General features: G+C 46.4%; 1 protein-coding gene across 1 annotated transcript in view; it reads right to left on the minus strand.

Moving 5' to 3' along the window:
- The window catches only part of LOC138299367 (glyoxylate reductase/hydroxypyruvate reductase-like), a 166350-nt gene that overhangs the window by 90101 nt on the left and 53644 nt on the right, over window positions 1–22605 (minus strand). Inside the window, exon 3 of the mRNA XM_069237591.1 lies at window positions 3023–3095. Within this exon, the coding sequence (XP_069093692.1) occupies window positions 3023–3095 (73 nt within the window). The remainder of the gene's footprint in view (window positions 1–3022; window positions 3096–22605) is intronic.

Genomic DNA, 22605 nt, shown 5'->3' on the forward strand with positions numbered 1-22605 from the left:
GATGCTGTGTTAACACCTCATTGAAGCATTTTGTGTTTCTAAGCGCTATTTTTGAGTTTAATCTTTAAAAATTCATAACTTGACTTGTGTATGTCGGATTTTTTGTCGTTTTGGTCTTGTTTTGTTTAGATAAATATTTCCTATTTTTCTAAACTGGTGTTGCATCATTTTATAGTGTTTTCATTAAGTTACTGTGTGTGTTGGTACAAATACTTTACACCTAGCACTCTGAAGTTAAGCCTACTGCTCTGCCAAGCTACCAAGGGGGTAAGCAGGGGTTAGCTGAGGGTGATTCTCTTTTTACCCTGACTAGAGTGAGGGTCCTTGCTTGAAGAGGGGGTAACCTGACTGTCAACCAAAGACCCCATTTCTAACATACAGGATATCCACATAACATAAATGTAAATACAAGTAATTTAATGAAACTCTTTTGTATGGTAGTTGCTCATCCTGAAAATCTTTTCTTGGATCCGACCAACCTGGAACTATGTTGGACATCCCTGCACCTAGGCCTCTCAACATGGACATACTTTGATTTGCAACACAGTGTCCTCTGGCCCAAACTCCAGATAACCATGCAGTGGTGGGATTCTCCATTCAGGATATCTCAATCCATCACACCTCTTACTCTTTGCAGAGCCTCATTGTTCCAATGGGAGTAGGAATGGGGATGGGTTTATTTTGCTCAATGTGCTTGTCTCATCTGCATGCTCGGTCATCACAGTGAAATGCTCAGGCCCCATTCACCATGTGAAGAATAGATTACCATTCTAAATGATCGAGACATCAAGATTAAATATTTTTATTGTCTTAAAATCCATGAAAATCAGGAATGTAACCAAACACTTAGAACCAGCTGAGCCAGTGATTTGTTATAACGAATTAGACATCTGCTTTTCTAACCTTCTGAGATTTGCTCAATGAGGTCACCTTTGAAACCAGAAATAGGAAGCTTCAATTTAAAATGATGTATAAAAGACACAAGTTATATTCAAAAGATATTGTTTTTGTTGAGCATTGACTACTGGCGAGTCTGACCCCTGTCAGATCACATCATCATTTCCTACTGCCTTGCATATTTGCATAAACCTTCAAGTAACAGGCCATGGAGATGCCAAATGTAGTATTCATTGAATCAATTGCCCACTTAAAATTGCAATTTGGTGATGGTCTGCTTATTCTGTAGGCATAATTCTCTGAAAAAAAACACAATGTCTGACTACCACAGTACTCTTTGATAATAAAACAATGGTACGGTTGTGAAACGAATGTGGGGGCACTATTAATCTCAATTGGTAGAAAATACTATCCGAAATGTGGGTAGGTGCAATTGTAGGCTTCCACAAAAATAGTTAAACTGAAATTGTAAAAAAGCTCTGGAATCTCTGAGATAACCCTAATTTGGTACCTCAAACATTATTTTATTATTAGTGTTAGACCAATTTCATTATTTCTATATAATCCATGGCCATTTCCACTATTAACATTGTGCTTCATTTTGAGTTTGGTGGATTCAGGACCTCAGGAAAATGCAATAAGATTGCAGGTGTCCCCTCCATGCTATTGGGAATGTATAGATGCCCTATACACTCTAAATAGAATAGACAGATATAAACCATTTTTGGCAGATGTTCTGTACTTGCGAAACTTCAAATAAAGTCCTTAGTCACATCTGCAGACACATGACATCTACTCTTGATAGGCTGAAGCATAATGAGGTGCATTAGGTTCATTGTCGTGTCTATGCTCTTCACTCTATGATCCCCTTTCACTGTGCTTCGATGGATAATTTGATTTATCTCGCAATTTAGATTTGTTTTGTGACTACTTTTTCTTGGATGTTGTTTTCTTGATAAGTCTTGTTGGGAGGCATGATGAGAGGAGGACACATTTAGTCCTGGTGGAATTGTTCAAGCTTTATTCAAACGTTTCGGTGGTGTTATTCTTAATATTATTATATACAAACATCAATGGAGTCAGTACACAAATACATTTGCAGACTTCCCAAACTATGTTGAAACAGGGCATTCATTAAGGTGTTTTATGTAATTTGATTCTATTTCTTTAACATTATGTACAAACTTTATATGAACTGTGTTATGTGTACATGGTGTGCCCAATAAAGATCTTTACCCTCCTCCCTCAAACAATTAAGACTTGCCGTAATATATGGATATGCAAATTATATTTGGTTGGTCATAAATTGCTGCAAACAGCAGCTAGTCAACACAATTCTTCAAATTACGACTGTGCTTTTGATTTTGTGGCTCTATGTTATTGTCAGAGACAATACACAGCATTTGTAACTGAAGTATGAAGAAAGGCAAGCACACTATGGTACCTGCTTTGGCCCTGTTCAGGTGTATCATTCTGAAGGTTTAAGGGAAGGCGAATAAAGCAGAATTCAATTTTGGTAGATTGAGTTTTATGGATAAACCAGCAATACAAAAACGCTATGATTTTTTGATGTAGAGAATGATGTACCTTTTATTAGAATAATAATTGTTATGCTCATTCTTACAGATGTAAGTGAACATAAGGCCTGATTTAATTTTTGACAGATGGCCTGCCATTCCACCATGGGAATGGAGTAAATTACTATGTACCCATGGCGGAGGGACTGCCTATCAAATTTATAAATGACCGCCAAGCAGATAGGCATTATTTGTTTTTTACTGTCCCTCAGTGCAAAGGCCTGGCGATGATAGACAGTAAAAAAATAACTACATGTCTGGCCATCCTGAATGGCCGGGAGGACATACAGCCATTTCTCCAATAGCATGAAGTTTGGCTATGGCAGTGACAAAGTAGTCGCCACCGTAGCCTACTGTATGGTTCGCGCACAGTTAAATGGGGCATGCGGATCATTATGTTGGCAGTGAGTATACTCCATCACCATTGCAACAGAGTATACATACTTCCAACAGATCTATCAGTCCCATTGTCACTGGAGGACATTTCCAAAGCAGAGAGCTGTGTAATGGTCTACAGCCAAGTACTATGTTTGGAACCTACCACTTACCGTTTCTTCAAATCGTCAAGAGACAGATGATCATATCCCACAGACATGGTGCTAACCACTTTGAGACTGGGTCCTATAATTGACACAGAAAACACGTGATTACTCACACAGGATGCACAGCTCTGACCCTAAAACCAATTTCTACTGCAAGTAAGATTCTAGGAACACAGTTTTGGCAGTTGGAGCATCCTCCCCAGATCAGGAGCATGTAATGAATAAGCCACACACAGAGCTCTGTAACAGACGTCTTTACTCTTTAGCATACTATCGCGCTCTGCATGCATTGCATCATAACTTTTATAATCACACCTTAACACATTCCATCCAATTATGTAATTCCTTTCTAGAGTCCACCCAGGACTGTGGACCGTGGGGGCCTAGCATGTGTGATATCAAAGACACCACAGCAGTGATACCAATTTGCTGACATATGTTCTTCTATATACGCCCTTTCTAAAGTATACAGCGTCACTACAGGTATTGCTATGTGATTGTAAACCTAGGGCAAGCAAATATATCTTCTATTACTTTAACACTAGTTCTTTTAAGAAAGTCTAAGCACAAAAGGACTGCAAGTTTCTGTATTTTCCACCATCTCATCAACTTGTTACCTAATCAGAAATGATACGATTCAACTAAAGAGGTTAAAGATCTACCATAGCTAGGCAAATGCTTCATTCAAGCTTGTGAAATAGCATCCATTTAGCCTTGAGCCCAGCTTCCTTGATGGTCATCTCCTCAAGGGTTGGGTCAACGTGTATTGTAATGTCACATCTTTCTGCTATTAGAAGATACTTTATACTGTCCACTTTGAACTCATCTGTGAACCAACATGTTCATATGGGTTCTTGAGGGCACACCACCTCTTCTAAGTGAACAAAGACCTTTGTCAGTGGACATGCAACACCCAGACTTCTACACCAATACAATTTTAATACTTTGTCCATATCTTTTCTAATCTTGTCTTGTTTTAGCTTGTCTTGATCTGATCTGTACTGTTCACCACTCTCCTGTCATGTCGTAACATATTTTAGATCATCTTATCCTATCTTATTTTATCTTATCTTACCTTATCCTACCTTATCCTATTTTTTCTAATATTGTTGTGTCTTATTTTATCCTAACTGTAAAACCAGCCATTCAAGACTGGCTAAAGTACCAACCTCCAAATGTGCCACCTTTTCCATCTCAATCACCAGATCTTTCTACAGATCTGTTTAAACTGAATCTTTTGCACAGCAAAATACCTCTTCATTGTGAGAGTTGGCGATCACAAGCTTACTTGAACCTATATGCTAAGTAAGAGACCATTCATATTTTTGGGGAATTGTTTCACAATAAAATACACAGCAATATTAACTGTGAAGAGTTCAGCTGTTTAATATCTTAAGCGGTTTGTTTTTAGCCTTAACTATGCATTTAATAACATTAAAAAAATATGCAAGTAAATAACTGAAAGCTGTTTGTAAACTATGCCCTTTTCTAGGTGACACAAGGGTAAATCCACAATCTATCTAGTAAATCTAGTCCAAAGCCAATATGCATTTAATAATATTAAAAAAATATGTAACTAAATAACTAAAAGTTGTCTGTAAACTATGCCCTTTTCAAGGTGAAGCAATGGTAAATCTGCAATCTATCTAGGTGAATCTAGTCCAAAGCAAAAATGCAGCTATGTAGGCCAAACAAACAGAACGGTAAAATTAATTGAAGCTCTACAATTAAGTTACAGCACCAATTGGAACACACCAGCCTACTTCTCAACTACAATCCCACTAGGATCAGGTTTCCTAAGAAAAAAAAATCTTCCCTTTCAGAAAAGCTTTCATCAGTGCTATAATGTCCGTATACAAGTGATAAGAGATCCTCAGGAGAGGGGAGGGGAAAGAAGTGGCAGAAATAGCGTGTTTCAGTTATATGTACAATCTGAGCCTAGGGCCAATAAGAGCTTCTGGCCTCTGATAAAAACATTGTCAGTTATCCTATTTCTGTCACAGTGTATATATGTAAAACATGTCATAGTAATGAATAAAACATTGATTAAATTTATATATGAAGTGATTATTAGGTACCTAAAGTAAAGCACAATAAATATTTAATTTAATAAGAAGCTTGTGTAAAACCTACCATAATAATAAAAATCCCTGACAACAACCCTGCCATGCACTGACCCATACCAAAACCATAATCAATGCTCTAACCCTATGTATAATCCTAAACCATTATTTAAATATAATCCTAACACTAGCCACTATCTTTGGCCAATTCCTCAAACTTAAAACTACACTAACCGTAATCCTATCACTGACCATAATCCTAACTCTAGTGCTTAATCATTTGTAAGCAAATATACAGTTTACATATTAAATGGAATTATTCATAATACAAATTTATCATTATCAATTTTTAATGAAAGTACACAATTTTACTTGTTGTCATAATTTGGTCTCCATGCCAGAGGATCCCTTTCAAGTTATCTCCACCTACACTATCAACTTCTTCCAGGTGCTCAGAAGTGCAGCTCTGGGACATATTGGTGAAATTTTCCCACCCTACAGGACTCTTATGAAAATAGATATGGCAACAAATCCTATCTCTGCTACACATACCCTAACTAGGATGCCTCTTAAAACACACTGTTCAGATCCTCTATTCAACAAAAAACCTGCAATGCTACACAAAAGAACATGATGTAAAGGGATTGTGGCATGGGACAATGTGATTCTATGCATTGAATGTTCCTGTCAATGATTTGAACAGATTCCTCATTTTTCTTGATCCATTTCACCCTCAATGATGTCGACTCAGAAATGTATCAAAGTCCTACAGATCCTGGGAGTGACAGGCCTGGCAAATTCCTACTTTTCTTATGAGGATCTCAGAAAAAAGTCTATGGGAGTGGCCCCAGAAAACTCTCAGGATGAAGTTGTGACAAGGAGACAATCAAACCAAAGCTATGTATAATGGCTCAAGGTATGTTTTATGTATGTTTGTACATGACATATAAAACTCAAGCCTAGCTACACAACATTCAAAAACTGTACTAGAGCATGTAATTATGGCATTAGGGTTTAGATGGGAGTCTGGAAAGTAACCAGTAGGTAGAGCTACAAGGTTTGGTGAGATGTGTAATAATAATAATGATCTAGGCAACACAATACGGGGGGGATTGGGCATGCTGCAGTAGTGTACATTAGGGAGAGCAGAAGAGGGGCTACCCTTCAGAGGTTGTTTCATGATTGGGCTGTCACAGCTCAAGGTGTGTTTCGGAAGACAGGATGTCAGCTTCTAATCTTTGACCCGGTGGCATTCCTGGCCATCATTAAAAAAGCAGAAGACCTGGCAACCCAGCAGATTTTCTTCTCCTTCTCAGTCTGTCTGGTTTCAAGCCTTTTTAATGCTGCTGTTGCAGGTGTTGTGAGGTCCTCAGGAAATCTTATTTTTGGCTGTCAGGCATGCAAGGGTAACTGTCTTTTCAATGATCCAGCATGTCTTGAATGTGATGCAATTGGTCAGGGGAAACTAGTGGAGTTTTCTGAAGAAAGTGGTGATTCAGTTGTACTTCTGGAGACCGTTCACCATGCTGGATACAGCATGAAGGGCATGCTTAAGTGGGTGCATATGTGTTTCAGGCATGCTGGGGATTAATGGATTGCCCTCATCTGGATTACAGAGGACAAAAGCTTCTATTGAAAGTTTCATATCTGGATATGGTAGAAAGGTTTCACTTTGTGCAATATAGATAGTTGGTGCCAGGTGTGAACAAGGTAAATGTTGAAACTGAGATTTCTGTCTGTGGAGAAGCTTAGGTATGTATGCTGTTGGTGAATTCAGTGAGTGGTGCAGATAATCCGTAGTGTCATCAGGGTTTCATTCTGCTGTAGCCTTCTCTTGCTGGTTAAAGCTCTATTTTCTATCTGATACCGCTTGGCTACACCATGGAGTGTTGGACTTAATTTTCATTGGATTGGGTCTAAGCATGATATTGTTGTTTGCTATCCTCAATGCCTGATTTGTTGTCAGAGGTAACTGATAGGGGTGTCAGATGTCTGTGGAACCTAAATGAAAATCAGTGATCACTAAGAAGTACACAGTCTGCTGAGGCGAGCATGTAGAAAGCTGAAAGCCCTGTGTGTGACACTGTGATTAATGGAGGTAATTTGGTGTGGTTGAGGCCTGCCAGCATGTGTCAGATTGTTTAGTGTTAGCGGCAAGTAGACCTTAATAACTGCAATGTGTGTCTAACCAATGGAAACAATGTTATAGAAATTTCAAAAAATATGTATGAGTCACCATGTGAGGTGTCAAGAACAGACTGGTTGAATAAATGTGAGGAGAGTAATATAAGTATCTTAGGGACGGTGCTACAGGAAGGTATGTTGATAGGTTTCTCAATAGGCAGCATCCCATAACTGAAGCTATCCAGGAATCTCCTAGAGATGAATCCAGAGATCGATGATATGCTCTGGGACGGTATCATTTTGGATTGCTTGGGAGGGAGCACTGCATTTCTGAAGGGAGTAATGTGAAATATCTCCAAGATACCTGTGTCATAGCTCCAATGGGTGCAGAAGGTTTGCTAGGAGTATGCCTGATGGCGTTCCTTTAAATAGTGAAAGTGCTGCTGCTTAGGCATGTCCATTTGACAAGAGCAGGCGCGTGTGAGAGAAAGAGATATTAGTGTATGTTATGTCAGCGACTTCACACAAAGTTTCGGAATACAGAGTTAAAAAGGAAGTGAGGAGTCTTATCCCACATTGGGGGAAACAATTTAAACCAGTCCTCAGTAAACCAATAAGGTTGTTAGGTTTTATTAAAAATATGAGGTTGTCTAATACAATTTATGACAATCTAAGGATGACTACAGGATGCTTACTTACCAAGTATTTTGATTGAGAGCCATATGCAATTCTATTACAAGAAACAATGCAAAAATAAAATTATTTATCACTGATAGAAAAAGAGGGTCCTAAAACACGTTTTTGCCATGCACTTTTCTATAGGAAAATGTAGCAGCAAAACTGAAAAAATATCTTAATGGAATTGCACCACATTTTGCAGAAAACCAGATCTTTACTCAGAAAGCATGCCTTTTATGGTTTGTGGTAAATCTGCGCAATAGTTTTTGAGAAATTAAGGGTCAAAATGCATATATGTGTAGAGACACAGCAGTACCCCGGAACCAACAGGTCTAATTCTGCCTGCCATTTCAGGATTCAGGGACTGAGTCACTTTTCCTGAAAATACACTAAAAACATATGGTGTGTAGGGTATAGATACACTGACTACGTAGGAGGGACCCTTGGGGTGAAAACTTAATTTTTGTTTTTTTAATGTTACTGCAGATCTACTGTAATTTTTTTAATAAGGGCAGGCTAACACCCTTTTTACATACTCACCCCCCACTTGGGGTGGGCGAGGGCCTGGGGTTAACGTATTGCATTGTCTGGGGGAGAGACGTATCCGGCCAGCCTTCCTGAACCATTACAATGCCCTGGGAACCATGTCCTGCATAGTACAAGGAGGGCCCCCTCCAGGCTCACTCAGGACCTCGCTGGCAAGGGTACTGTGCTGAGGGGGCCCCCCACGCACCGCGGGGGCTGCAGTAGCCTTTGTTACATCACTGTCTCCTGGTGTCGATGTACTTTTTATGGGGGTGGGGTGTGCAGCCCCTATCCCGAGGCATAGAATAGCCCTGGGGACCCCATTCCATGAGGCCCAATGAGGAACAGTGTCCCAGGCACCCCAACCCCCGGGACACTATCTTGTACCCTTTCTGTGAGAGTACGGAGGGGGGAAACTAATCTAATTCCCTGTCCACACTGGCAGGCATCATATAGCTTTTCTCTCGCTCGGCGGGAGCTGAAACAAAAGATGATCCAACTGGGTGTAAGAAAATCAAAAGAGCTGGTTCCAGCTGGCACCCAGTATGGGTGATGGCTGGGGAACTGGAAGGGGTCTCTGGGCCTTTGCCGGGCACCCCAACCCCCGGACACTCTCGTGTATCCTTTCTAGGAAGATTTTTTTTTTAAACTGTAAGTCTCCTGGGTCATTAACTGTATGGCCCTATGAGAGCTTACCAATATTTTAATGCACTCTGAGCTGTATGCTCTTCAGCTTGAATGCAGGACTTCTTGTGGTTGGTTCTATGGCATTCACCAACCATTAAAGTGTGTGTATGTCCTTTTTCCCGGAAATAGAGAGAAACTTTGTGGTAGCACATATATGGGTGCTCAAACCTATACACACGCCTCCATGCCAGCAGCAGAAAAACCTTTTGCAAGACCCTATATATTTATATATATAGGTTTTAGGTGGCATACAGCTGCTTTATATAGAGCACTCTACACCACTGACGCTCTAAAATTGCACACCCTACTTGTTTTTTTTTCTAGCTGAGTTTTTAATACATAGAATTAGCATAGTGCCATCCATGCCGAAGTTTTCTAGCTTTTACATGAGCAATACTGGTGACTTGGGGACAAGCGCACGGACAACAGAGTGTGGGCAAGAGATGCTGAAGGCAAGTACTCGGACAATGCAGAACGGGTGGGAGGGGCAAAGGAAACTATATGGATAATATAGGGTAGGTGGGAGGTGCTGGGTATAAGCATGCACATGGAAATAGGGGGTAGGTGTGACTGTCAGGAGCAAGCACACAGAAAACAGAGGGTGGCTGGGAAGATCGGGCATAGTGTTTTTTTATTTTTAAATGTGTTTCCATCCTCTCTTGCCTGTCCTTTCCTTCGAACAGAGAGAAAGATGTGGATGGGAGGAAAAGAAAGGTGAGAGAGGATTTGGAGCACTTGGACAACAGAGGGTGGGCGGCAAAGTTTGAGGCAAGCACGAGGACAAAGTAGTGAGGGTGTCTGCGGTTAGGAGAAAGCACACAGACAACGGTGTGTGTGTAAGGATGGTCTGGTGGCAAGCACACAAACAATGGAGGATGGGCAGGAGAGGTTGCTGGCAAGAATAGGGAAAACACGGGTAAACTGGAGGGGCTAGGTGGAGCACACTGACCAATGAGGTGAGCTCGAGACATGCACAAGAACAACAGAGTATGGGTAGGATGTGCTGGGAGCAGGTACACAGACACTGGAGAATGGGTGGGAGGACTGGGGACATTCACATGAACAACTGAGGGTGGGTGTGAAGATGTTGGGGCAAGTAAGCACATGGAAAAGAGATAGTGGGAGGTAGGGGCATGCACACGCACAAGAGAAACAGAGGGTGGGCTGGAGGGGCTGGAGTCAGCAAACAGACAACATAGTGTTGGCAGGAGAGGCTGTGGGAAGCATATAGATAACAATAGGTGGATTGGGGCAAGCACAGAGACAACAGAGGGTAGGTGGAAGGGACTGGGAGAGGAACAGGGAGGGGGAGAAATTCACAAGAGAGACAGCTGAAAAACACAATCTTATAGAGTGCTTAAACAAAAAGCCAAGTGCAAAGCCTAAAAAAGTGAACAGTGGAAGGACACCACAACCTGTCCATGTTCCAGGGGAGGGACACACATACAAAGAGGAAGGAAGCCTACAGAAGCTGATAAATAAGAAGTAAGTAAATGAGAGTGACAATGAAGCCAACCAATGTTAAGCAAAGGGTGACCTCTGAGAACCATGTAAGGTAACAAAAAGTCTTGCAAGAGACAGTGCATACATCTCTGAGGTGGGACTAAAAATGACCTAGTGAAAGAGAAAACACAGAAGCTCTGGGGATCTGGAAGCTTCTAACTGTATTAACTTTATTAGTTGCCTCATCATTAATAAATGTAATAGGCCTGCTTCAAAACCTATAAATACATTTTGGAGCATTAGTAGGAGGCACTGAAAAGGCAGATGCTTGGAAAATAATTCTTCTTCTGCCGCCCTCTTGCAACAGCAAGGCATTTTTCTATAAGTTGTTCATCTGCAACATGCATATCTTGCATCATGCGTATACGTTTGATAGGGTGTGCTGCGAGGGACAGGAACCTTGATGCATGCTTGCAAGCATGGACAAAGAGTTTTTGAAACACTTGATTACATGGTTACCGGTCTAACGTTTTCTTAAGTAGGACAAACAATCAATTTTGCTGAATGTGGTTTGTGGATCAGACATCTGTAGTAGGCTAGGCGCGGGATTACAGTGTACTATACCACCTCGCCACATCAGGCAGGGTGGTCTAACAATGTTTATTCATGTGCGAGAGTGGTTTGGTCCAGCATTACTCTGGCGTGTACAATAAAAGAGCGCATGGGTGAGACTGTCACAGTGTTGCCAGATTGAGCTATTTCCCACAAAATGAACAATATTATTCCCATTTGTGTGATAAAAAAAAACAAATGGTGGGTCCCTACCTTTTGGGCATATATTAGCCCGTTATGTTCCTTTTTTCAAAGCTTGGGCTGTGCCTCAGCATTGTCAGCACTCCGGGCCCTCCACGTGGTTCATTTTAGTGGTGCAGACTGGGGTCCCGGGGGGGACCAGCCGAAGAATGAGGTCTCCCCCCCGGGGCTTTTGGGGAGGGTGGTACAGCCCGGGCGGCGTGGCTGCATTTGGGCTATTTTGGGCTACCTAGGCGGGGGAATATATAGCCTCCATTTTATGACCGGCCACCATTTTGTCTTAGGTGACACGGTGGCCGGTTCAGTTTTTTGTCAGGGCAAAAGCAATTATTTTTTTTTTGTTCAATTTCGAAATTCTGCGATTGTATATCCCCTTTTTTCGTCTCGGGCACGGCGGTTTCTCACAGGGTGCAGATCGAGTCGAGGAGGTTTTTTTTAAAAAAAAAAAAAAAAAAAAAGGGAATTCCTAGCTCCGTTTTACCTGAGGTGTCAGGCGACGATTGGGCGCATAGCATTCCTGGTTGGGGCTTTTCGCTGGCCGGCGGTGGTGAGTCCAAGGAGACGGAGATGGAGCGCGACTACGTGCACGAGGCACTGGCGCTTTTAGAGAAGGCCGGGCGCATGGATTTGGTGCGGCAGGAGGCCCTGCCCGCACCGCGCCCGGCGAGGAAGGCCGCACAAGGTGTTGCGGCGGCGGTTATGGCCTGTTCACCGCCGCGGGCGGGAGCGAGGCCGCTACAGGTGAGGAGAGGGGGGCGGGGAGGGGGGTGGTCCTCCCCGGGGAAACGAGGACGCGTTGCCGCAAGGCCGGCGGGCCTCGGCAAACTAATTGGCATGCCAACAAAAAAAGGAAAGGGGGGGGCAGCCCCGTCTAAGGCGGGTGGTTTGGGGGCACAAGGCAAGGTGCAGGTGTCGCGTTTACGGCGGGATGTGGCAAAACGCGTCGGGGAGCGGGAACACTGTCAGGCAGCTGGTGAGGTGGTGGTGCAAAAGGGCCAGGATATTGATCTGGACTCCAGGCAGATGGGGGAGACATCCAAAATTGAAGGAGAGGCGGGGGCCGCGGGCGGATTACTGGAAGATGACCCATTGATCCCGGTGTCAGCGAGGTGGCCCACCATGTTGGAGTGGAGCGACTCGGGCAGCGACGGGGAGAAAGGGGGGGCCGAAGGGGATGAGCTCGGAGGAGTTTCCCCTTACTTACTTACGCGACGTGGCCCCCCGCAAAGGGCCTACGGGGCCGTTGTGCAGAAGGAGCCAAAAGGGGCAGGGGGGGCGGAGCCAGAGGGGTTTGGGACACAGGCTGGACAGCGGGTGGTTTCGGGGGGACGAGGCATGTCTGGTTTTCCCCCGTCGGGAGATTCTGAGGAGGCCGGCACACCGGACCTTTTTTGCCAGGGGGAGCGTGGGGGGCAACTGGAGCCAGGCGAGCGTGGAGCGGCTCGTGCACCCTGGTACGAAGGACAGGCGGAGCCTCGTGCGGCTGGCCGAAGCGCATCAACAGGAGGCCGGACAGCGAGACGGGTGGCTGCGGACAATCTTGGGGAGCGGTGTGGAGGCAGGGGTTTTGCACCCGCCGGCGCCCCCGCTTCCCGGGAGAGGCGTTCGGGCCCATTGGAGGTTACAGTAGGGGCGCCTATGAGAAGCGCGGTCCGAATGACTGCAGGTGCGTCTTTAAGGTGGGCTCAGGAGGAGCAAGATTCCGGTAATGCTTTCGAGAGTGAGGACGATATGTTGGATTATGAAGAGGCCAGCATTGAGGAGGGGGAGCTGGTCGATGATGGTGAAGAGGAAGAATGGTGGGGGCAGGGCGGGATGGGGCCCGCTAATGCGTTGTCTAAGTCATTACAGGAGCGGCAGGACCACCCGCGGGCGCGGGTTCAGCAGCGGGAAGACGGTCAGAAGAGGCGGCGGAAGGCACAGGAGCGGCCACCGTCACTGTCGGCAGGTGAGGACGCCAGCGTCGCTATGGTATCGGTAGCCGTGGAGGCGATAGAGGCGAAAGGGGCGGGAGCTGCGCGCTTGTCAAAGGGGGTCTATGTTGCGGACGCGGGGGTTGGCACGGAGGGCACTGCGGCGCAGGGCGCAACGAAGGGGAACTCAGCACAGGAGTCAGTCAAAGGGGAGAAGGAGGCTGATAACAAGCAAGGGGAGCAAGGAGTAGGTGACAAGGCGGAACACACGGCAACGAAGCGGACACGTTTGCCATATATGGGCACCGCAAAACCTTTGGGGGCGCACCTTATGCAGTCCACCAAAGAGAAAATTTGGAAGGGAGAGTATGTGGAGGTTTTTAAACTGTTACATAGAGAAGTGCGGGCGAAGGAGGGTTCCAAAGAGGAGGAGCTGGAGCTCTCTAAGCGCCCTAGGGTGCCGGTGACAATCGAGAACTGGACGGCGGCTTTTCTAATATTTGCAAGCGTTTATTGCGAACGCTTCCCGGAGCGGGCAGTAGCGTTGTTTAAATATATTGATATTATACGCAAGGCTCACCTCAATTTTGGGGGATATGCGTGGCGTATTTACGACGAGGAATTTCGGTCGCGGTTGGCGGCGGATTCCGAGGTTCAATGGGGGGAAATTGATGCCGATCTTTGGCAGCACACTATGGGTCCTGCCAAATTTGGCAAGATGGTGTTTACGGCGAGCGGCCTTCCGATTACATATCGGCCCTTTCGAGAGCGCCCCACCCACGGGGTGGGGAATACCAGGGGCTCCCAGTACGGTGCTTCAACCACCGCAGGTGGAGCGTCGGGGGCGTGCTGGGACTACAATAAAGGACTTTGTTCGCGGGAATATTGTAAGTTTCGGCATGAGTGCTCGAAATGTGCAGGAAGACACCCAGTCACTAGCTGTTCAGGACAGGCAGCAGCGGGGTCTGCGTCGGGTACCACCCCAGGCGCGTGGGGGCGGGAGCAGTCGGGTCCCGGGGGGCGAGAGCTGCGTTTCCGGACTGGATCTGCGGGAAAGGGCTCGTACGCCGGTTAATGTTCAAAGGTTGGTGGCCTGGCTTACTCGTTATCCCTGCAGGCAGGATGCGGACTTACTACGGCAGGGTTTTGTGCACGGTTTTCGTTTGGGGTACGAGGGGCCGCGCTTGCGTCGGTGGGCAGAAAATCTACGCTCGGTGAAAGGAAAAGAAAGCTTGGTAAGGGAGAAGCTGATGAAGGAGGTGGCCGAAGGACGCATGGCTGGCCCTTTTCAACAGTGGCCATTGCCCAATCTTATTGTTTCCCCGATAGGGGTCGTGCCTAAGAAGGAAAAAGGGCAGTTCCGCCTGATTCAGCATTTGTCCTGGCCGGAAGGCTCGTCGGTCAATGATTTCATTCCGGAGGAGCGATCGCGGGTGTCATATGCGTCCGTGGATGTGGCGATTGACATGGTCGAAAGGTTGGGGCCAGGGGCAATGATGGCAAAAACGGACATAAAGTCGGCGTTTCGCTTGCTGCCGGTGCACCCAGAAGATTTTGAGCTGTTGGGTATACAATTTGACGGGTGCTGGTTTGTGGATAAGGCCCTGCCCATGGGCTGTGCGAGTTCCTGCGCTTTGTTTGAGTGCTTTAGTTCCTTTTTGCAATGGATTTTTACGGAGGTGTCTGGTCATGCGATGGTGACGCATTATCTGGACGACTTCTTTTTTGCGGCGGAACATAACTCTCCGCGGTGCGCGGAGGTGTTACACACTTTTCAGCAACTTATGGGGGACCTTGGTGTGCCCTTGGCCCCTGAGAAGACAGTGGGGCCAGGTACGGCGCTGTCGTTTCTTGGTATTGAGCTGGATACGGTGGCGGGCCTGGCGCGGCTTCCACAGGACAAGAAGGTGGATATGTTGCACAGGACGGCACACATGTTGGGGAAGGAAAAGGTCACGGTTCAGGAGATACAGGTTCTGTTGGGACATCTCAATTTCGCATGCAGGGTGGTTCGGGCGGGGAGGACTTTCTGTCGGCGTTTGGCTCTGGCGCTGGTGGGTACACAATTGCCACATCATCATGTACGGCTTAAGGTTGGCGTGCGGGAGGACCTTAGGATGTGGTTAATATTTCTGGAGGACTTTAACGGCATTCCGTTAAAGGTATGGCAGGAATGGGAATGGGACGTTCAGTTGTTTTCGGATGCGGCCGGTGCGTCGGGTTTTGGAATTTTCTGGCAGGGACGGTGGTGTGCGGAGGAGTGGCCGGAGGCATGGAAAAGGGGAGGAAAGAGCATTGCCTTTTTGGAGTTTTTTCCGCTAGTCGTTGCAGTGTGTCTGTGGGGAGGTTTGCTGGCTCACAAGAAGGTTCTGTTCCGAGTCGATAATCTAGCAGTGGTGCATCTGGTTAACAGGCAATCGGCACGGGATGCCCAGGTGCTTTGCTTGCTTCGGGTTTTTGTCTTGCAATGTCTAAAGAATGATATTTCGTTTCGGGCAAGGCACATTCCTGGTGTGGACAATGACATCGCTGATGCTTTGTCTCGTTCACAGTGGGACAGATTCCATGGGCTGGCCACGGGCATGGAGTTGTCCAGGACGGTGATGCCCGGCTCTCTCTGGACCGTAGGCACGCGAGGATGCTTCAGCTGGTAATACAGTCCCTCGCCCCCTCCACGCGACGGGCTTATATCAAGGCATGGGAGGAGTTTACGCAGTCGGGGGCACGCCGGAGGTCCAGCATGGTCGAGGTTGTTGAGGACGTGGTGCAATTCATACTGTTATTGATTGAAAAAGGTCAGTCGCGCGTCACTACAGCGGGCAAGCTGGCAGCGCTGGGGTTCATGGGTAAGTGTTTGTGGGGTTATCATCCAACAGCGGGGGAGTTAGGGCAGCGCATATTGGAAGGTTGGGCGAGAGAACAGGGGGCGGTAAGTAGACCCAGGTGTCCTTTATCGCTGCCTCTGCTAAAGGCGGTGGTGCGAATTTTACCGGATGTATGTTACTCCGCCGGGGAGGCATTGCTCTTTCGGACACTTATGTCGTGGATGTTCTTCGGGGCATTCCGAGTGTCGGAGCTCTTGGGATCCCCGCACAGGCCGGCCTTGTCTTGGAGTAACGTACAGTTGTCTAGGAAAGGAGTGGCGGTCAGAATAAGCAGTTCGAAGACGGATCAGAGGGCGGAAGGGGTGGTAGTGTGGTTGCGCAGGTACCCCGTGTCTGACATTTGCCCTTTGGTATCGGCGCGGCTTTGGCGCGGGCGGGAGGCATGGGGCTCCGGCGTGGTCTTCCAGCACGCAGAAGGCGGGAGGGTTACAGCGGGACAGCTACTAGCAGTTCTCCGAAAGGGGCTAGTTATGGTGGGCGAGGACCCATACCGTTTTGGCACCCACTCCTTCCGCATAGGGATAGCGACGGAGGCGGGGATGCAGGGTTGGTCGAAGGAGGCACTTATGTCTTTGGGCCGCTGGAGATCGGATTGTTTTAGGAGGTATGTTAGGACGCAGTGGAGCGAGCGCTAATTGTTAATTTTCTCTTCTAGGTGTGGTGGCGGGCCCAGAGGATGAATTCGTCCGGATATGGATAGTTGGGCATTCCTTCGTAAAATGGGCTCATCGCCAAGCGCAGCGCAATTTTTTGGGGGAGAATCTGGGTTTAGACTTACGACATTATCACATTAGATGGTTTGGGAAAGGTGGCATGCTTTGGAATGAATTACTCGCGCGTTTGACAGGGATACGGGGGGCAGGTCCATGCCCAGATGTTTTGTGTTTGCATCTTGGGGAAAATGACATGGTGCGTAGGACAGGCCTGGATTTATTAAAGACAATGAAGAGGGATTTGTTGACTATTAGTACCCAGTGGAGTGGCTGTCACATTGTGGTTACAGGTTTTGTTCCGCGTCGGTTTTGGAGGGGGGCGAGGAAACCAGGGGCAGTGGAGAGGGCCAGACGGAAGGTGAATAAGGAGCTGCGGCTGTTCTGTGTGGACAAGGGTATTTCGTTTATGGAGCACAGAGACATTCGGTTCGAAGATGTAGAGTTTTTTAGGGACGACGGGGTCCACTTGTCATTCGTCGGCATGGAACTGTATTTATTTAATTTGAAGGAATTTTTACGGGCGTTGCTTCGGGTGACATAATAATTTAGGTTGGGTGGCTCCCCGGTCAGGAAGGGGGGGGGGCAGACAAACTCTAGGGGGTTTGTCTGGTGGCGGTGATTAGAGTTTGCAGCCAACTAAACACATGCGGAGGGGCAGGATGGATCGGCAATTTGGGATAGTACGGGGGGGGACAGCAGCAGGTCGCGACGGGCGGGTAGGGAGATTTACAGGAGGAGGATGACAACGAACGGACAGGATCGAGAAGTAGATACACATGACTCGAGAGGGGTGCCAAGGTGCTTGAAAGAGAGGGGGGAGGTGGAGGGTAGGGGAGGGGGGAGGATGGTGTTAGGTGAACTTGATGTCTAGTGAGGTTTTTAGTTTTGTAAGGCGAAGGCCGAGGGGAATTAATGTGTAAGTGCACCTGTTCCAATAAAGCGGCCTTTTACACACACAGCCACGGGGTACGTGTTTCTGTGCCTTTCTCCCCAATGGGGTCCCGGGGGGGACCAGCCGAAGAATGAGGTCTCCCCCCCGGGGCTTTTGGGGAGGGTGGTACAGCCCGGGCGGCGTGGCTGCATTTGGGCTATTTTGGGCTACCTAGGCGGGGGAATATATAGCCTCCATTTTATGACCGGCCACCATTTTGTCTTAGGTGACACGGTGGCCGGTTCAGTTTTTTGTCAGGGCAAAAGCAATTTTTTCCCTCCCGCCCACCCCATTGCATACGGGTTTTTGTTTTCCTACTGTCATTGGCTGAGGGGGGGGGGGGGTCTTTTCTCGTCGGTTGTATATGTATATATTTTTGTTCTGTGAGGGACGTGGTTATTGGAGCAGGTGTGCATGCGGGGTTATGTATGGTGGTGTCGCTGGGAACAGGTGCGATTGGCGGTGATTAGAGTTTGCAGCCAACTAAACACGTGCGGAGGGGCAGGATGGATCGGCAATTTGGGATAGTACGGGGGGGGGGGGACAGCAGCAGGTCGCGACGGGCGGGTAGGGAGATTTACAGGAGGAGGATGACAACGAACGGACAGGATCGAGAAGTAGATACACATGACTCGAGAGGGGTGCCAAGGTGCTTGAAAGAGAGGGGGGAGGTGGAGGGTAGGGGAGGGGGGAGGATGGTGTTAGGTGAACTTGATGTCTAGTGAGGTTTTTAGTTTTGTAAGGCGAAGGCCGAGGGGAATTAATGTGTAAGTGCACCTATTCCAATAAAGCGGCCTTTTACACACACAGCCACGGGGTACGTGTTTCTGTGCCTTTCTCCCCAAACAAGGCCAGCAGCCTAGCTCTTGCTGAGAGTGACGGAGATTCTGGCACACATTACCTGATATCCGTGACACAAAAAAGAAATTCCAGGCTCCTGACCCCAGCTGCCTGCTCTCCTCATTCTCTCTCCCTGCACTTTACCCCAGCCCCCCCCCCCCCACCCCCCCATCCCCCCATGCCAGTTCTTACAGCCAGCTCTGAGGCATCAGCCTGTCACAAGCTCATAAAATAATGATACAAGTTGTTACATTAAGGCGCGAAGACACATGCACATTAATATAACTACTTTTATGATTACTGACACCACACCCCCAGTGGTGAATGGTTGCAGGGCCGTCATTTTAGTTCAGCGCACAAACGTGCTTATAATAACGGCCGTTTGCTGTATCTTTTGAACCAAGTAGGCTAGAAACTTTTTTTTGTTAACATCTGCAGGTTATGCAGCAGATGATGGATTATGTGGCGAATGTGGCAAAACTATAATTGTGCAAAAAAAACTGCATCCTCACATTTGCACAATTGTACTGGCCCTGATTAAACTACTAAAAAGACCTCCTTTGGGTAGTAATAATATATTTTTTTCTATAGACAAGCCCAACTACTGCTTAGGTGTTCAATTCTGACTTTTATATTCCTCTAGACCAAGCACCATAAACGTATAATGAGTACCAGTATGGATGATTTGTGACTCCTACACCTTGTAACCCTCTTTTTACACACTTCCATGGTTTAGTGTATCATATGTGTGTGTGATATATAGCACCCTGATAGCCTTCCTTCACCCTAGGATGAGTAGCACTACAAAATAAATTAAATAAAAAGTACTATTTGAATTATTCCTTGTGTTATTACTCAAACAAAGAGATGCATCTGACATTCTTACAGTACATTCATATCTCCTACATACAGGAGTTGAAAAAAGTGAAAAACTTGCATCCAAATCATAGTTTCTGTTAAGCTCTTACGAAGTAATAATAAGATAAGTGCTTTATTCACTTCATTGCATTATCAGCTAGTTTTTAGGATCCAGATAGCTCCCACCCAGGGTGAGATGCCTGCAAAAGGAATGCTGACGGCCTTCTAAGTGACCTCATGTTGGTCCCAGCTGGAAGTGGAAAAAAAGACCCCCCCCCCCCCCCAATATGCTATAGGTTGCTGCTCTGAAAGGAAAGTATACACAGTGTGGGTGCTGCTGAACGAGCTCTAGTGTCACCAAATTACACTGGGACAAATTGGACAACTGATGCTGGCCCAGTACTTGGTCCATATTTGCTACCGGAACTGGCAGAGCACAAATCATATCCTGCGCTAGTGAAAGGGTATATGTAAAGGACAGAGTGAAAAGCTGGTCCTGAAGAGGAAAGCGAAGATGTAAGATATGCAAATGGAGGATTTCAGAAAGGTGTAGATACAACAGGCCACATAGCCATAGCCTCACGATGCCCAGAAAGATGGGCATATGGAACTCATGTTTCCCAACTTTCAGCTGCACGGGTGTGACCACCATTCTGCATGCTTTGCAGAGACAACAAGGATTGAATGTGCATGTAGTTTAAGCCCTTTAATGGCACACTGGCAGACACTATGGAAAACTCATATTGCTTACAGCCGCAGGACTCGGTCGTGACCTTGCATAAACACCCACCTGCAATCTGAACTCACCTAGAGGTGACTACATTAACAATGTGCACTACACAAGAGTCATATGTTGCATGAAAATGCACCTAGAGATGCACAACTTAAAAAAAGGAAACACTTCCAGGAAATGAAGGATTTAATGAAAATGAAGGTATTATTATGGAAATAGACACTGCTTTGCTGACATGGATTACCTTATGATTTTTTACATGCACTACTGAGAAATTAATCCATGCTTATACCTTAAAATATATACCATAACATTTTATGAACTTAGGTCCATTTAGAGACCTGTTTCAAAGTTAGCTGTAGGACCTGCTGCACTTAAAGAATGGCTGATAGGTGTAAAAGAGTTACTCAGCCTAATGAGACTGCAGGGTCAGCGGCAAAAGTGAATGACACAGTGCTAATCCATCCAACACTGGGTACTTTAGTCTAGCCTCTGCTGCCACACAATAGTTAGATCATGTATAACATTTAGTGCCAGAGTAAGTTTTCATGGTGAAGGCCTTTGGAGTGGAGGGTAGGGGACTCATCGGAGTAAGTGACTATCTTCTTTCTGGCGTTCTATATTTTAACTAGAAGGAGTGGGCCTCTTGTTGTACTTTTGTGACCCTTCCAGCTTGCCAAATCAGTCATGCTGGAATTGCTTTAACCCCAGGATGTTTTTATGTCTATCATTGTGTGATGTTACTCCTGCGAGATCCATTAAATATACTGTATTAGGAGCCACATTACTTAAAGAATTTCAACATTTCCAGGCTCGGGTTAATTAAAATGGGTTATAGTCTGCTCCTGCAAAGTTTGTTCATCAGTGCCAGGTTTAGATTTGTGGCGTCTAAAGTGCCAGTTAGAAGGGCTTAGAGGGGGCCAACCTGCAAAATCAGTGATCATTAACAGAATTTGAACATGATTGCAGAAGTGCATAAGTGTCCATTCAAACTCATCCCTCTATACGCATATTGAAAAGAAATTAGAATTATGGTCAGAATGTCTCCTGAAGGCTCTTTTTGCACGCTTTGGGCTGGCTTTCGGGCTGATACTGGTCTGCGTTGGGCTGAATTTGGGCTTGAACTTGGACAGCTTTGGGCTTGGGTCGGGCCTCAACTCTGCACTGGAATAGTCTTGACCAGCCCCAAAAGTAATTATGTCTTTGGCTCATCCTTGCAGCGTGCTAGGCCCTTCAGGGGGGGGGGGGGCAGGAGGCCCTTACAATTCCGACACGATATATCCAGCTCTAATGAACTTCACCAGGATGGAGCTTCAGATTTCATTACCCACCACAATCATCTTGAAATTCTTAGTGCTTTTCCATCCCTATAATAACTTTTTATGGCAAGGGCCCTTAGCTCAATTTAAGGCGCTGGATATATGTTCCGTCCGTGGCAATTTCCTGTTAACTAAAATCAAATTCTCTTATACAGAGTACCACCCACCAGACGTCATCCAGCACATAGACAGCATTGTGTCCTGTGGCTGCTGACCCTGCTTGGTCCCAAACAAAGATCGCTCTTTTGCATTGAGTCAGTTCACTGCCAAATCAAACTTAGCTTATTCAACTGCGAAGAACTGTCACTGAATATACCCTTAACAAAATGCCCACTGAAGGATATTATTCTCAGAACATTCTTCAGAATTTAAGGCACCTTTTCCACTGGGAAAAATCTTATCTATATGCACTTGCAAGACAACATGCAATTTCGCTTCGTAAAAAGCAAAAGAAGGCATACTAACTTTTAGAAGCTGTTTTGATATTTTCGCAATTTTTGATAGTGTTGTGTTCATTTCCATTGACTCATATGTCATTAGTTGGTCCCATTGATTTTAACCCCTTCAGTGCCCTAAGAGGGTATAACGTGCAGCCGTATATTCTCCTATATCATGGATATTACAGAGTCGGCAACTGTAGAGAGCCACGAGGCTCTCCTATACAAAGTATCCAGTTTTTCACCCTGAGGGCTGGGCTCGGCCTGAAGGCATAAATAAAGGAGCGTGAGGTTACTTGGGACCTTCGCTCAAGTGTAATCAGTGTATGAGTGTGGCTTGTTTATCGTCCGAGGTGGGAGGGTTGCAACGATGGTGAGTCGGAGGCCTACACAAGTAAGGAGGGTCCCCTTGCTACACTGGCGATGAGGACAGAGCACCCTGCTGCACCATACCTACATCCGGCCACCCGTCAGTGCCAAAACCAGGGCCCACTGCTCTTCACGGTGCCTCGTTGTGCGTCCGCCTGGCGAGCCCTGAGGAATGCGGCAAAGGAGCCTACTGCCATTGTTGGCATCATGACTCCCTTGCCCCAGGAGGCTCCACTCATCAACGGAGATCCAACCGTT

Source organism: Pleurodeles waltl, chromosome 1_2, assembly GCF_031143425.1.
Source record: "Pleurodeles waltl isolate 20211129_DDA chromosome 1_2, aPleWal1.hap1.20221129, whole genome shotgun sequence".
In the NCBI taxonomy this organism is placed as follows: Eukaryota; Metazoa; Chordata; class Amphibia; order Caudata; family Salamandridae; genus Pleurodeles; species Pleurodeles waltl.